The 15,408-nt window shown below is 47.2% G+C and overlaps 1 protein-coding gene across 1 annotated transcript in view; it reads right to left on the reverse strand.

Moving 5' to 3' along the window:
- Window positions 1-958: 958 nt before the first annotated feature.
- Window positions 959-15,408, reverse strand: part of C9 (complement C9) — a 189,477-nt gene continuing 175,027 nt past the window's right edge. The window contains exons 11-12 of the mRNA XM_069627168.1: window positions 2,486-2,675; window positions 959-1,297 (exon numbers count right to left, since the gene is read on the reverse strand). Coding sequence (XP_069483269.1) covers window positions 2,521-2,675 — 155 coding nt within the window. The 3' untranslated portion in view covers window positions 959-1,297; window positions 2,486-2,520. The remainder of the gene's footprint in view (window positions 1,298-2,485; window positions 2,676-15,408) is intronic.

The raw sequence follows: 15,408 nt of genomic DNA on the forward strand, positions 1-15,408 counted from the left end.
GTCATCACCACCCCAGCTGTATTCTTATTCGGTACCTTTAAACCCCTCAAACATCTCTCTCTCTCCTCTCTCTCCTGTGCCCACTCAGGTGCATCACAGTGGTTGACAGTTTGATTTAGAAAGACTGCTCGGTATAATTAAAACTATGTTTTCACTTAACACCATTTGTGCATGGGTGTCTAAATGCATTTTTTTGTGGATCTTTAAAGGGAATGCAGGTTCTGTCCAGTCTAGCAGTGTGCTGGTGAAGGTTAGTGCCTGGAGTGGGATGATGTAGTTGGGCGATATAATTGTGGACGGACCACAGTGCATGGTGGGTGAAGGGATATGGGATATTGGAGGAACTTTCAGTGTTGTGCCTCATTACATTATTATTGGCTAGAACAAAGCATTCACAACACTCCCTAGGAAGGCTTTTAATTGATGAGGTAAGTCAAGATTGGATTAGTGACAACATTCTTCAAGGGAGCAAATCTCATGTAAATTATTTTTCACCGCTGATTTCAAGGGGTCTATTTTTAGATGTTTCCTTTTAAGAGATAAACACCTTCTCAAGAGCATAGGTTAACATCTATGTGCCAGGAGAATATTACTAATTCATTTATAAATAGTTTCACTCCCACACAAATATAAGCATAGTATTTACCTTGGATGAGTGAAAGGCTGAGTAGTCCATGCCTTGGATGACCCACTGACCTGCAGGACATACATAGCCTAGTTTAGGGGATTTATCTCCAACAAGCTGTCCCACAGGTCCCAGGATAACCAATTGGGTTGCTACAAAGTGTCAGGGTTACAGTCTGTCATCATGCCTTTGCGGCCAAATCAATAGTCTTGTTAACCAATGATTTGTTGTGTCTAAAGATGCACCTGCAGGTTTTGCTTCATTTGGAGTAAGAAACCACGGAAATGGTGCATTGATGAACGGCAAACACAGATTCGACAATAATTTCAGAGATTATATGAAAAACAACATTTTCATTTTTTTTTATTGTTAACAGTTAAAAGGTCTTTGACAGAACACTGGGGGTTTTAATGTTCATGCAGCACACATTCTTGATGTATAGGATCTTAATCCAGACAAAACATACAATTTTTCACTGCACTTCAGACTAGTAGAGCAAGAGACAAAAATAGGAACCATCCAGGGTGCTTCTCCCTATGCAATATTAATGACATCAAGCGCCGAGTGTCATCACTTCACCATCTCCATCTTTCCTTCATGCATAAAGTCATCCATCACCAACAGTGTCACGAATAAAACAGCAGCACACAGGGTTTCGGGTTCCTCCAGGATCTGGCAAAAGAAAGAATGCAAAGCACGGTCAGATTCCATGATTGAAAACTGCAGCTTGAGCTGTAAACCCACACAGACTGGAAAGCAAAAGCATAATTTCACACTCACAATAAATAGAACAAACAGGATGTGTATCGCACAGTTGATATTAATGTTTTGTTTGCATTTATTCGCCCAAGTCAGTTCACATTATAATTGTCATATGCACTTGCACACTCCAAATTGTCTAATGAGCTAGTAGGAACTTTATTGTTTGCCTTCTTCCCTGCTCATCCCCACTTCACTTCCTCTCCTCCCCCTCTCCCCTCTGTTCTGTTAATGCACTTGCACACTCTGAATTGTCTCATGACCTAGTAGGAACGTTATTGGTGGCCTTCTTCCTTGTTTCCCCTCCCACCTCCCCTCCTCCTTTTCCCTTCCCCTCAATCTCATTACTGAATTTACACATTCCTAATGTTTAAAGACCTTGAAGGAGTGTTTTTGTTGTTTACTCCCTTCTCCCCCCACCTCTTGTCTTGATGCACCTTGCAACTCCATTTGGCTGTATAGGTGCACTATAAATACCCAACAAATACAATAAATGAATAGTATATTTAATGGGGATTTCCATCTGGAGCCATTTCTCAATCTGCACGTTGAGCAATTTAACAGGCCCAAAATAATGTGACATTAAACAATCTGAAACTGACTGCTATCCCACAGCAAATACAAGTGCCCTCCCTATAAACACAGCTGGAGAAGGCATTCTCCATCAACGTGCTGCAAATGAAATCCAAGGGACTTCGTGGTCGTTCACGTAAAATATGCAGGGAGGTAGAACACAACTGCTCTCATCCTCTAGAAATAAAAAGTCTACGGGTAGGTTCACAAACTGGGAAAAAGTGCATAATGCGGATCATCGTTGACATTTTTATTTTGGAAGTCTGTAGAATTGATAAACACCTATTAATATAACAAAACATGTCTACAGTGCACTTCTAAAGTGGAAGTCTACTGCTTTCCTTTTGTGAATTGGCCGCTATATTCTTTGGTGTCAGCATAGCGTAGCATATCTTAACTTGCTCTCATCACTGTACGGTTTTCGTTATTGATAACACAGACTGGAAAAAAATTGAAAAACTACTAAAAACATTTACAAAAACTATGTATCAGTGTCTTTTATCATCAATTCCTAATGCAGGACCCTACCGGAGGTGTGTTCTTTTGATGAAATTGATGCTCCATTAACATTCTGCTGTTTCAATATTCATGCCCTGGCATGGTTGCCCACCAGGTCCTGGTGCAGGATTGTTACAAAGGCGACGACGGGTCCGACTCTTGTTGACACACGCAGTCCAGGCTGACCAGCATCCCCATTTTCCGTCAACAGGTGGAATAGCTGCATATAAACGGAATTGTAATTAGTACTTTAACAGAAAAAAAGCTATGCATCTTTAAAGGCTTCATCAATTTATTTTAAAGCTTGAACAAGAGTATCAACAGAATTCTGAATGACAGTGAAAGTAATAGGCATATAACATAACATTAATGTTGTGCCCGCCCCGATCATCCCCGTTGTACTTTTTCTAAGACATGAGTTCTGAAGCTTTTGTCCCAAACTACTTTTTCGATTACCTGCATAACTGTTTTCTTTATCAACGATACTGAGATTAACATTACTTCCTTTTGTGTCATTAGGTAGTTATTAAAAATGATCCGAGTGATTTATGGATTTCTTTTGATCTATTTATTTATTAGCAACACATCAAAATGAGCTTACAATGTGCAGTATTTTCCACAAAAGGCACCAACACAAAGTTTACGGTTGTGAATTCAGCCCAGAGATTATATATATTTGGTTATTTATAAGCGCTTAATACTGAAGAGGTTTCTAAGCGCAGACCCGGGATTCGAAACTGTGTTGCTTTGTGTCGTCTTTATAGTATCGTGCACCCGCTGAGCTATACTACCCATACCTAGTTCCCTTAATGAGTTCTACAATATTTTCCTACAATTACATAATTAATTCCAAAACCAATACGAATGTATCATTTTTGATTGTTTTAGGATGCCTGAATTTAGTTTGTTTAAGTAAAATTATGGACATGTGGAAGGAAATGATTTCTAAAATCTACACAAAAGTATGTTCCTGGCTTAATTAAATCAGCATATTTTGAAGAAAGAAAATGTGTCACTATGGGAAAATTACAAGGCAACTTGATCATTGCTTCATTCGAATATCAATATTTATAATAGTTCTATATTTAAGTTAACATCACATTAGTCTCCATAAACTGAAAATGTTTCTAATGCCCTTGAATTGTCAGGCTATTGTGAAAACAAAATGGTTTGACATTCACCTATACAACAACATCTGTGAAGAATAGGGACAACAAGTAAATGCATAGGTTGTCATTAATTACAATGTTTTCAGTTGAAATGGTATATAGTAAATTTGGAAAAAATAAAGTGTCAGAACATGTACAGAATAAAATAAAATATCTGACAAGCAGTGACGAAGCGTGAGATGAACCCAGATTCTTAAATAATCTTAATAAAAGAAAGAAGATCGTACCACATTTGTAGGTCACAGTCAAGTCATTGACAAGTTAAAAAAAGTATAAAAGAATAAAGTTCCTTGTTAAGGCTGCTGTTGGTCTTGCGTTTTTCATTGCTGAAACCACATTTTACAACAGAGAACCGAGCAAAGGAGAGTGGATAGTCACAAACATTTGAGGTGAGGAATGAGAGGAAGACCGCGATCTGTAAAATAAGCTTTGATGAATGCCACGAAGGCACAGGATTGTTAGCTTGGGGATATGGGATTTCACAATTTTTTAAATAGAAAATTCAAATAACACACCGATAAGGGTAGGCACTGCATAGTAGGATCCTAAATTAGTCGTTGTGCAGTTTAAATAATCATAAATAGTTTTTTATATATTGCTTATTACTACATCTTTGATACTACTACATCTTTGAGCATTTTCTAGTACTAGAAAGATGAACAATTAAGTCTTACCTGCCAAGATGTGAGCGTACTTAACTTTGAGCTTAGCAGTAAGTCCTTGACTTGTCTACCAATGGCTGTTAAGTAGGGTTCACATTTTTTGTGTACATTATATTTGGGAAGAGTAAACATTTCTGCTTCAACCGGGATGACCTTTGGAGTCATGTACACATCACATCATAATGATTGCAGGGCGTGGAGATGTGTATGTTTATATGTGCTTTTGTATTGTAAAGAGATCCATCAATTTGTACTAAAAGCTCAATACAATCCGAGCTGCCTCCTTTCTCATCCCCAACCCATTTTTAACATTACCATCAACCAACAGTTGTTTCCATCAATTCCTTGTGCGGGGGGATCATATTCCACAGGGATCTCTTGGTTGACATTTTTCTTGTAGGAAACACATTTGATTCTCTGTTTTCAAACCACTTTGCCCAATTTACTAACAAAGATCAAGTGTGTGAAGGTCACTTGGAACTTGAGGTGCAGCCCTCTGCACATAGTTGCCTATGTATTGCTGGAGATTTCAAAGAGCTGGCATGGATCCTTATGATCTTAGATATAGGTTTCAGGATTGGGCAGATGTGAATAATATGCTAGTGGATGTCACTACTACCCCCTGTTACTATGCTCACCTCACATCCCAGATAATTGATCTAAAGGATCATTCCAAACCTACCCTGTATCCTAGTAGACATAGTGGGACAAGTAGGTGGCCCCTTTAGGGAGTCAATGAGCAGTGGTCCCTGGAAGCCGGCAGCGCCTACACACGCGGCCTCCATAGCGTGGGAGTAGAAACAACTTGTATATCTGCAAAGAGAGGGACAGAAACCAGACCGTAGAATGCGGGAGGCATTCAGTCATCAACATGCTGCACCTCAGAACTGGAAGCCACCATCAGGGAAGGGACCTACCTGCCATCACATGCACCAGCTACTTGTAGAGACACACTGGTATTCCCTCTAACAGAGGAGGAGTAGGAAGGCAGGGCCGGGGTGTGGCAGACAGAGGGACGGCCACCCAAGAGGGGGGGGGGCAGTCATATTCCAAGTCCCACCGCCAGGGTTGTAAGCCCTTCCAGGGGGCAGAGCTCAATAGCAATTGCATATGCCAGCTGATACACATGCATCCACTTGTCCCAAAGCGAGGCTGAAAGGCGGGGCAAAGGCCTGATAAAAATCTACAGCCTTGACCAGTCTGTGGGGAGCTTGGAAGTGAGGATGATTATTGGAGAAAAAGAAGGAAGGAGTTTGGAGAGAGTTGTAGGAAAGTGTACAGACAGAGCTGGAGAGAAATTGGCAAAGGAGACAGGAGAGGGGAGTGGCCCTGGTGGAGATTGGTAAGCGTAAGGAGGTGATGTTTGGAGAGAAAGGGACAAAAGATCAAAGAGCGTTGTCAAGAGACTCTATGGAAGAGAATGAAGCATGGCAGAAGGTTGGTGGTAAATGTCAAAAGCAGAGGACTGGAAGTTTGATGTTGGATGTGGTGTGATGAATCTGAGGATGTTGTTCCTTCCTCCCTATGGGGAGGCATCTCCCAGAACTCCAGGACAGCAAATACCCATTATAGGCACTCCCCTGCAGGTATTACACAGGGAGAGGGTTATGTGGAGAAGAAGTTTCCCTGTGGTATTAAAGACAAACAATATCAGAAAACACAGGGTGTAACCGAGTTAATACATCCTACACCTTTGTCCTCTATAGATCATCCTTATACCTGTTCAGAAAGAACTGACAGGTTTTATTGCCAATTTACTCTATTTGGCTTGGTAAATAACTATGAGAATCCAAAGACTTCCAGACATAACTTCATGGTTAGTACTGGGATGAGGAGGAGCACCACGAGTACAAGCATTATGCCTGAGAAACAGAATGAGTGGTCTAGACTAAAGAGACCAGTGATTGGACCAAAGCAGTACAATTACTCTTCGCAGGAGTTTTAAAGTCATTCAGCCTCAGCTACAAACTGGGAAGCGGAAAGCAAGACGAGGGCTTGCCCCCGGGAACCAGAGCACAGAGGAGAACAGTGTGAGAGAGGTTCCCGATTCCCAGACTCCTCACGTTACCACTGTGAGACCTACAGGCCCCCCTTTCACCGGTGAACAATCCTGGGTAAAGGACACCCGTCTGGGAAGGCGCAGAGTCCAAATGAACTGCTGTCGACTGCAACGTAGTCCAGACAGCTACCGGAGCCTCTAGGAAAGCAGCGGAAGCCATGGGAACACTCATACCGACCTGGAGAGAAGAAACAGGTACACAGGTTGTTCAGGAGCTGCACGAGGTCCGAGGAGGGACAGGGCTAAACAAGTGAGCCATGAAGAGACCCTGAAGAAAACCTGATAGAGTTGTCTACTTGGCAGGAAAGTGAACCAAGGGAAGACAGCACTATTGTGCAAGTCTAGGACCCGCACCTCAACAAGAGGGTCTGGGACCATAAGGAAAGCTCAAGAATGTTTTCTACATGTCAGGAGAGTGAACTAAAGGGAGATAACGCCATTGTGGGAGTCGAGGACCTGCACTTTACAGGGAGGGTCTGGGACCCTGAAGTAACAGAGACAACTGCTTAATTGGTAGGGGAGTAAACCAAGGCAAAACAATAATATTGTGCAAGTCAAAAACATATATACCCGTGTGAGAAGGCAAATCATAAAAAGGATTACATTTTCAATAACGGAGATAACGAAAACACTTTATAAGAATCTCATAATTTGATAAGAGGAAGATCAAGCCAACCATTTTCCTGACAGTTTGGGCTCCGCCCATACAAGAAATTTCAGGCAGGAAACCTACGACTCTAAGACTGATAAAATGGATCCCCACTTTTATAAGACCTGAAGGTGGCAGGATGCCAAGAGGGTGTACAAGGGTTACATACTAAACAATGTTAAAGGAGAATAACAACTCTAGGGGAAAGCAGCACCATCCTAGCCTCAGAACTTTGAAATTTGGAACATGACTTTCTTCATTACTTAAACACCACCAAAGATGCAATACTATGAACACAAACACTACCTTGCACATGTATCTTAAAGTATTAGTTGTAGGGTCAGAAATAGGGTTTATGGAAACAATAGTGACGAACCTTAAACTTTCAGACTGCCTGACAATTTCCCTAGTTTCATTTGACGTAGAGAATTCCCTCTTAGACATAGGGAAAGAGAGGCCTTCTTCAATCCTTTTATTATTTAATACAAGTCTTTACCTAAAATGATGCCACCTTTGTGTCTGAGTCTTACTACTGACTCATTCACAGTGCTGAGAGAATAATCTGAGGAGGGTGGGGAAAATCATGAGGACCTTGGAGGTTTGGTGGAGGAGGTGGTTGGTGTAGAGATATAGAAGAATACATTAGAGATCAAGGAGGGGGAGGAGGAGAGATACAAGGAGCTGGAGGAAGGAAACATCAGGGAAATGGTAGAGAAGAGTAATCAGGAGTTGGTTGGTAGAAATATCAAGTATGTTTCGGAGAGGAGCGATACAGAGACGGCTAGTAGAGATACCAAGGATGTTATAGAGCAGAGAGTCGAGGTTGAAATAAACATCCCAGAACTAGAAGAGGCGACTGAGAAAGGGGTGGTAACATAGGCCCTTGAAGAGAAGAGGGAGAGCACTGTTTATTCGGAGGAGGAAGTGGATGAAGAGCTAGAGGAGGAAATAGCAAATGGAGACTGGTATTGAAAGACACTAGAGGAAGAGAAGGCCAGAAGAGGGAAAGAGATCAAGACAAAGGGCCTAAATAGGTTAGAGATGAATCCTGAAACTTTGTATGGGAGAATGGACCAATTATCACACACCTGAAAGAGACAGTAGGAGAGAGAGTGTGGGAGACATGCAACAGGGAGATAAATAAAAAGTCATTGGGGAAATCTCAGTACCCAGACAGTGTGGGGAGGCATGAGAGGGACTAACTGACAGTCGGAGAAGTTGGTGGCGAAGCAGCAAAGAGGGAACCTACGAGATATGTGACTGAGCAGGTCCAAACCAAAGAATCTTTGGGATCACAGGTAGCTAAGCCAGGATCCCCAGGAGGCTGTCAGCCCAGCCTGAGCCATTCCCTGCTCTAAGGGAAGCTGCAATCCTTCCTTCCAGCTTGATAGGAATTAACAGAGTAGGACCTTTTCGAGGAAAAGGGTTCAGACATGCCTGAAATCTGCACTGGGAAGACTACTTAAAGCGCTAACAAAAAGGAGTGGTGCCTGCTTGGCAATACGGAAGACTCCAATGTGAAATCACATCAAGGACTTTGATTTAAAGCATATTACTTGCTTTTTGCATCCCCATTTATTATTTAGCCCAACCTGTACACAAAATCTGAACACAACTTTGTTAGCCCCTACTTTTGAGGTTGGGTCGTCTGTTCATTCCTTATGGCCATCCTGACGGAGGATGACGCAACTGTAATTGTTCATTAATAAAAATAAGGGATTTATGGAAAAGTGCAAAACACATATTTGATGTGGTTTCCTGAAATCAAGCTAAAATGTGTACATTTTATATTAAGGGGTAGTGCTGACAAGAGTTCAAACATTTTATTATCTGGATTTTCGAGTTCTTGATAACATCAAATAGAATCCCCATATTAACAAATCTGCCTTCTTGAGTTATCAAGCTAATGGAATCATTCTAAGCTTTTCCACTAATTATGGAGGGAATGTTGTGTTGCCTGCCTTGAAAATCTACGATGCAAACTCTAGGGACATTACTCGGTATGTGGCTTGGATGTGGGGTTACTCGCACCTAAAAGATTTGAATGCAATTGAATTAAAATTTCTAAAAAGGTTGTTGTGCCACCAGATCAATGGCTTGCAAATTAGTTTTGTCGGCGGCAAGCCTATTGTCCATTTTACATGATATTTCAGTTGCTCATCTCGTATGGTTGGGTATTTGGTGGAACCTATATGCGTTCGTTATGCAATTGACTTTAAGGATGGGATTGCTCAGGATAACTGCAAAAGGATACTCTCGCTAATTTTTTTTTTTTTAATAAACATTGAGATAGCCTCCTGGGTTTTTGCATTTTTCGATTGCGTTGTCATGAAAAGTATCCAACTCAAGAATACAGATTCAGTATGTGTTTCCAAACAGGAAACGAGTGTCTTTAAGAAATATGCTTTAAGGAAAGGAACTTGTAAAGAGTTACTTTCATTTATATGATTGTATTGTATAAATGGGTTTTATCTGTCAACTATTTGTTTATATTTTTTTTATTTCATTCATGCAAAGAGAATGTAGGAAACAGTGTCTAAAGCAGTATTATAAACATAATACTCGCATAATCGCAAAACATTATAAACATATCCCTAATACATTAAACTCCTGGTGGACATTATCAGTGTAAGCATTAGAACACGACAGAGTAAGAGAAGAAAAAATGTAAACATAAAACACACAACTATTATCTGTCAACTATTGACAATCAATGAGCAAGGATCTTAATTACATAAATGATATTTCACTATCTTTTGTTGGAGATGGAAAAATTAGTGTGGTCTTCCAATGCCTTGACAGAATGCGGGTGAGATAAGGGGGTAATTCATAGAATTCAGCGCACAAGTGGCGCACGCGGCTGGCGCACAGTGTGCGCGTGCGAATCCCTGCGCCAGCCGCGTGCGCTGAAATCCATTTCCGCGCACAGCGTATTCATGGATTCCAGCCACCAAAACCAGCCGTGGCGCACAGTGGCGCAGCGACCCTGCAGCAGCGCCAGTTACGCCCCCAAGAACGCCTCCCGCGCAGGGAAAAGCCATCAACATACCCAATCCAGCGCAAAGGGCTGCGCTAACCCTGTACCAGCACAGCAAGCGGGCTACGTGCATCACTGGGGTGCGCGGGAAGTACCTCACGCGATTGGCCCCGTGCGAGCAGGGTACGCGTATTTCAGGGGTGCGCGGGAAGTTCCACACGCGATTCCATCAGGGTACGTGTATTTCGGGGTGCGCGTGAAGTTCCACACGCGATATCAGCAGTGTACGTGTATTTCAGGGTGCGCGTGAAGTTCCACACGCGAATGGCCTGGGCGCGTGTATTTCAGGGGTGCGCGGGAAGTTCCACACGCGATTGGCCTGGGCGCGTGTATTTCAGGGGTGCGCGGGAAGTTCCACACGCGAATAGCCTGGGCGCGTGTATTTCAGGGGTGCGCGGGAAGTTCCACACGCGATTGGCCTGGGCGCGTGTTTTTCAGGGGTGCGCGGGAAGTTCCACACGCGATCGGCCTGGGCGCGTGTATTTCAGGGGTGCGCGGGAAGTTCCACACGCGATTCCATCAGGGTACGTGTATTTTGGGGTGCGCGTGAAGTTCCATACGCGATATCAGCAGGGTACGTGTATTTCGGGGTGCGCGGGAAGTTCCACACGCGATTGGCCTGGGCGCGTGTATTTCAGGGGTGCGCGGGAAGTTCCACACGCAATTCCATCAGGGTACGTGTAGTTCAGGGGTGCCGGGGAGTCCTACACGTGATTTGACAGTGTGGGTCCTCCCAGGTGTTCCCTGTACACCCTCCACGGCCCCTGCAGGCAGCCCACACCACAGGGGACTACCCTGCATCCCTGGTCATGTCCCGCAGGCAGCCCACCCAACATGGGCATGCCCCCCAGCAAAGGCACATGTCTCCTTGAACTAATGAACACCAACTCATGTCCCCTTGCGCCCCCACCCCCCAGCACTGTGGGGCACCTGCCAGCAGGCCCCCACCCATGTCCAACTCATGTCCCCTTGCACCCCCACCCCCCAGCACTGTGGGGCACCTGCCAGCAGGCCCCCACCCATGTCCAACTCATTTCCCCTTGCACCCCCACCCTCCAGCATTGCGGGGCACCCTCCACCAGGCCCTCGCCCATGTCCCATCCATGCCCCCCTGCACCTGGGTCCCAACAATCCCCAATCATGTCCGTAATGGCCATCCTCCACTGCCAAAAGGCCCAACCAACTATCACATCCACCCACATATCAAAGGCAATTACATGTTACACACCCAATGTAAATAATGCAAATGAACACATGTCTGTCACAAACAATGGCTGCAAGTGAATGTTAAAACACCCAACATGATATTCATGAAAGTAATGAGATGATACGACACATTGAAGGATGAAAATAAAAATGTATTGTAAATCAACTAGAATGGAAATGAAATGAGAAAAACCACAAAGCAAAACAACAAAAAGAAGATGAATGTCCATGAAAAAAATCCAAAAAATCAAAAAATCCATAGAACTATTTACAAGACAATCCCGGGTCCATGAGCCCATCCAAATGAAACCTAACTATGTCAACTAACTAAAAACTGAACTATATACAAAAAAGCGCATTGTCCAATCGCAACCAAATAAAAAAATAACAATTTAAAGGAAACCTACCACTAACTATATAACTATATACAAAGGCAGCGGGCTAGTCCGACGGCTCACTGGTTGTTGTCATGGGCCAGGGTATCATCGAACTCCCGTTCAATGGCTTGGAGGCAGGCATGTTCCCTGGCCCCGAGGTCCCGCAGGGATAATGCAGTGTCCAGCTCCAACTCCCTGCGAAGACCCTCGAGGCACTCAGCCCGCCTCAGTGCCCTCCGCATGGAGTCCTCCGCCCTGACCATTGTGAGCCGTTCCTCCTCTGCCCGCTGCCGCTCCGCACCTATCTGCTGGCACAAACGCTCCCACACGGAAGCCACTCCCATTCCAGGGTTCTCCTGCCCTCCGGCCGATGCCTGCACCCCTGATGTTGATGGCCCCGAGCCATGATGCCTCCCACGTTGAGCCTGCTGCTGCCTCCGACGCAACTGCCTGTGCCAGCACGACGGCATCCAGGCTGATGGAAACCACCGACGCCGTCGTGCACGTGCCCTGCCCGATGATGCCGTCACATCCTCCATCTGCTGGGGTCCAGTTGCTGGTGTGTCCACCCCTGCTGGACCTCTGACTCCCGACTCTGGCAGGGATGGGATCCCCACCGAGCTGGCTGCATTGGTCAGGGCAGGTCCACAGGGGGCCCTGGTGGCATCTGGGCCGGAAGATGGCAAGGAGAACGACTGGCGTATAGTCTCCACAGAGGAGGAGAGGGCCGCCAGATTGGCCGACGCATGCAGGAAACCCCCGAACATGGACGATCCCAATTGGGCCACGTCGGCACGGTGCTCTTCGTGATGACGTGCGTGCTCCTCCTGGGAAGCACGCACGGCATCACAAATCACAGCCGTGCGCATCGCGACCCCAATCAGGACCTTCTCCATACGGCCAGGGGTCCCCTCGTCCGCAGGTGGAGGGGAGTCAGATGACATGGACATCCCCTCTACCTGCGGACGGGCCTGGGACGGGGCATCCCTGCTGGTGCATGGTGGTGCACCCACAGGGTCAGGGGCAGCGACATGCACAGGCCCCTCCACAGTGACCTGTGCTGCCTCCTGCCCCTGCCCCTGGACTGCACCACTTGCACCAGCAGGGATGCCCCCACCAGGCCACACGTGCGCCTCAGTGGCGGCCTCCTCCTCCTCTGTGGAAACCACCAACCTGGATGGCTTCTCACCGTCTACCGCCGTAGCAGGCCCCTGTGGGGGCTCACCCACCCCTTCCGCTGCAGCCGTGGGGGCATCCCCGCCGCCTTGCTCCACAGCGCCGTCTCCGCCCTCTTCTTCACTAGCCGCTGCGTAGAAGGAGACATAGAACACAAGCATCAGGGTACTGTACAATGGTCCCCTAGACAGGAAGGAATAGCAGATGAGTGCCACTGTCAAAGTACACTTCCATCATGTCCCCCCACAACACATGTGTCAGTCCAGGCAAAACACACACAGTGACAGTCATGGTGCATGCCATGGACATTTCCATACATGTCAATGGACTCTCGAAACATACAATGTAATGCTACTCATATGCATCATGGGTCATGCCTATCACATGCACACACTTCACCTCAGTCACATCCATCTGGCCCCGTACACCCCAATCACAGTGGATACAAGGATGACTAGGCTGCATCAGTGAATCTGTACATTGTCACAGACATGTGTCATGCCTCCATGGCATTCACAAGTCACAGACACGCAGGTCAGGCACACAGACATGGATACCATATATGTACCTGGCATCAGCACCCATCCCTCACCCCCACCCATGTCCAGGAACAGAGACTGCCATGCTCTCATGTGTACAATCTGCATAGGGCTCCCCATGTCACATTTAAACACATGCAACGACCGTGCGGTTCACACATTGCTGATCGCACATGCATTACCATGATGTCCCTGCACACATACATGCGTACATGGCCTATGTCACACATACAGGCAGGTATCAGACAACCAGCACACTGCAACATGCCCTGTCTCACACAGCAATGCTTGGCCACTTACCGCTCAACTCCAGACGGGTCTCCCTCTCAAGGACCTGGGCGTGGAGCGCTGGGTGTACGCGTTCCAGGACCCTCATCTGGATGGAACTCATGCGGCCCCGGCCCCCCTCCATGAGGCGCCGGGCCTTTATGAGGGTCCTGGACCTCAAGTCTTCCCAGCGCTTCTTGACCTTCTGGATGGTGCGGGTTGCCACCCCCTCCGCGTTGATGGCAACCACACAGTCGGCCCAGATCCTCTCCCGTCCTTCCTTGTTGGCGCGGGACGATCTGAAGAGGGCATCATACTGCCCCAGGACTTGCTCCACCAGGACACCAACTTCGGTGGCAGTGAAGCTGGTGCCCCTCTGCCCCTCTGGCCGGGGGTTGCCACTGGTGCCAGATGTGGATGTGCCCGACATGGCAACCCCAGGGGCAGGAGTGGGTGGGCAACTGGGTCCTGGGGCTGGGCTGTGGAGCGATGTTATCCGAGTCAGGAGTCTTCTGTTCCAGCAGGGGTGGACACAGCAACTGGACACCTGCAGATGGCTGATGTGCAGGCACCAAATGGCAGGCCATGGTGGCAGCAGGCAGGCAGGCAGCAGCAGATGGCACGTGGGAGGCTACTCGGGGCACTGGGGGGCAGTAATTCGGCCTTCTGGGGAGGAGCGTGGTCTTCCGTGTGTTTTTGCGTGGCCAGCTTGATACGGAGTGATTTGGCACGTGAAAATCCTGCACGTCAGCGTGAAAATCGAGGAAAGGCCCTTAGCGCGTAAGCGCGTCAGCACGCGTACGCGATTTCATTGGACCAAAGGCCCTTACAGCGTAAGCGCGTCTGTGACGTTTTGCGCACGAGCGTTGCCCTGGCAGGGCTTGGAGATCCCGCGTGCCTTTATGTTCTGTACGTGCTTTTCGTGCGGTGCGTGTGTTTTCCATCCGTTGGGGTTCACACGCTATTACTTCACAGCGGGTGTTGGCTACGCATTCTTCTACACGCAAGGCAGACGGTGAGTGGTACCCCGCTCCCCCAGGCCCGATCGCGTGAAAAAGTTCAGGCGAACCCCTGAAATACACGTAGCCCGCTCCCCCAGGCCCGATCGCGTGAACAAGTTCAGGCGAACCCCTGAAATACACGTAGCCCACTCCCCCAGGCCCGATCGCGTGAAAAAGTTCACGCGAACCCCTGAAATACACGTAGCCCGCTCCCCCAGGCCCGATCGCGTGAAAAAGTTCACGCGAACCCCTGATATACACGTAGCCCGCTCCCCCAGGCCCGATCGCGTGAAAAAGTTCACGCGAACCCCTGAAATACACGTAGCCCGCTCCCCCAGGCCCGATCGCGTGAAAAAGTTCACGCGAACCCCTGATATACACGTAGCCCGCTCCCCCAGGCCCGATCGCGTGAAAAACTTCACGCGAACCCCCGATATACACGTGCCCCGTTCGCACAGGCCCGATCGCGTGAAAAAGTTCACGCGAACCCCTGAAATACACGTGCCCCGCACCCCCAGGCCCGATCGCGTGCATAACTTCACGTGAACCCCCGATATACACGTAGCCTGCTCCCCCAGGCCAGATCGCGTGTGTGACTTCCCGCGAAACCCCGGAATACACGTACCCCGCTCAATCGCGTGTGTGACTTCCCGAGCAACCCCGAAATACACGTGCCCCGCTCGCACGATTGCTGTATGTTGCCACTTTTGTAATGCGCAGGGACGCTACCGCCTGCCTTCGTGTGGCGGACGTGTTTCGGCTTGTGCGTGTCTTTCGCTGTGCGTGGCTTTGCCCTATTCGATTCCATGAA

Source organism: Ambystoma mexicanum, chromosome 6p, assembly GCF_040938575.1.
Source record: "Ambystoma mexicanum isolate Mex_15411 chromosome 6p, UKY_AmexF1_1, whole genome shotgun sequence".
Classification (NCBI taxonomy): Eukaryota; Metazoa; Chordata; class Amphibia; order Caudata; family Ambystomatidae; genus Ambystoma; species Ambystoma mexicanum.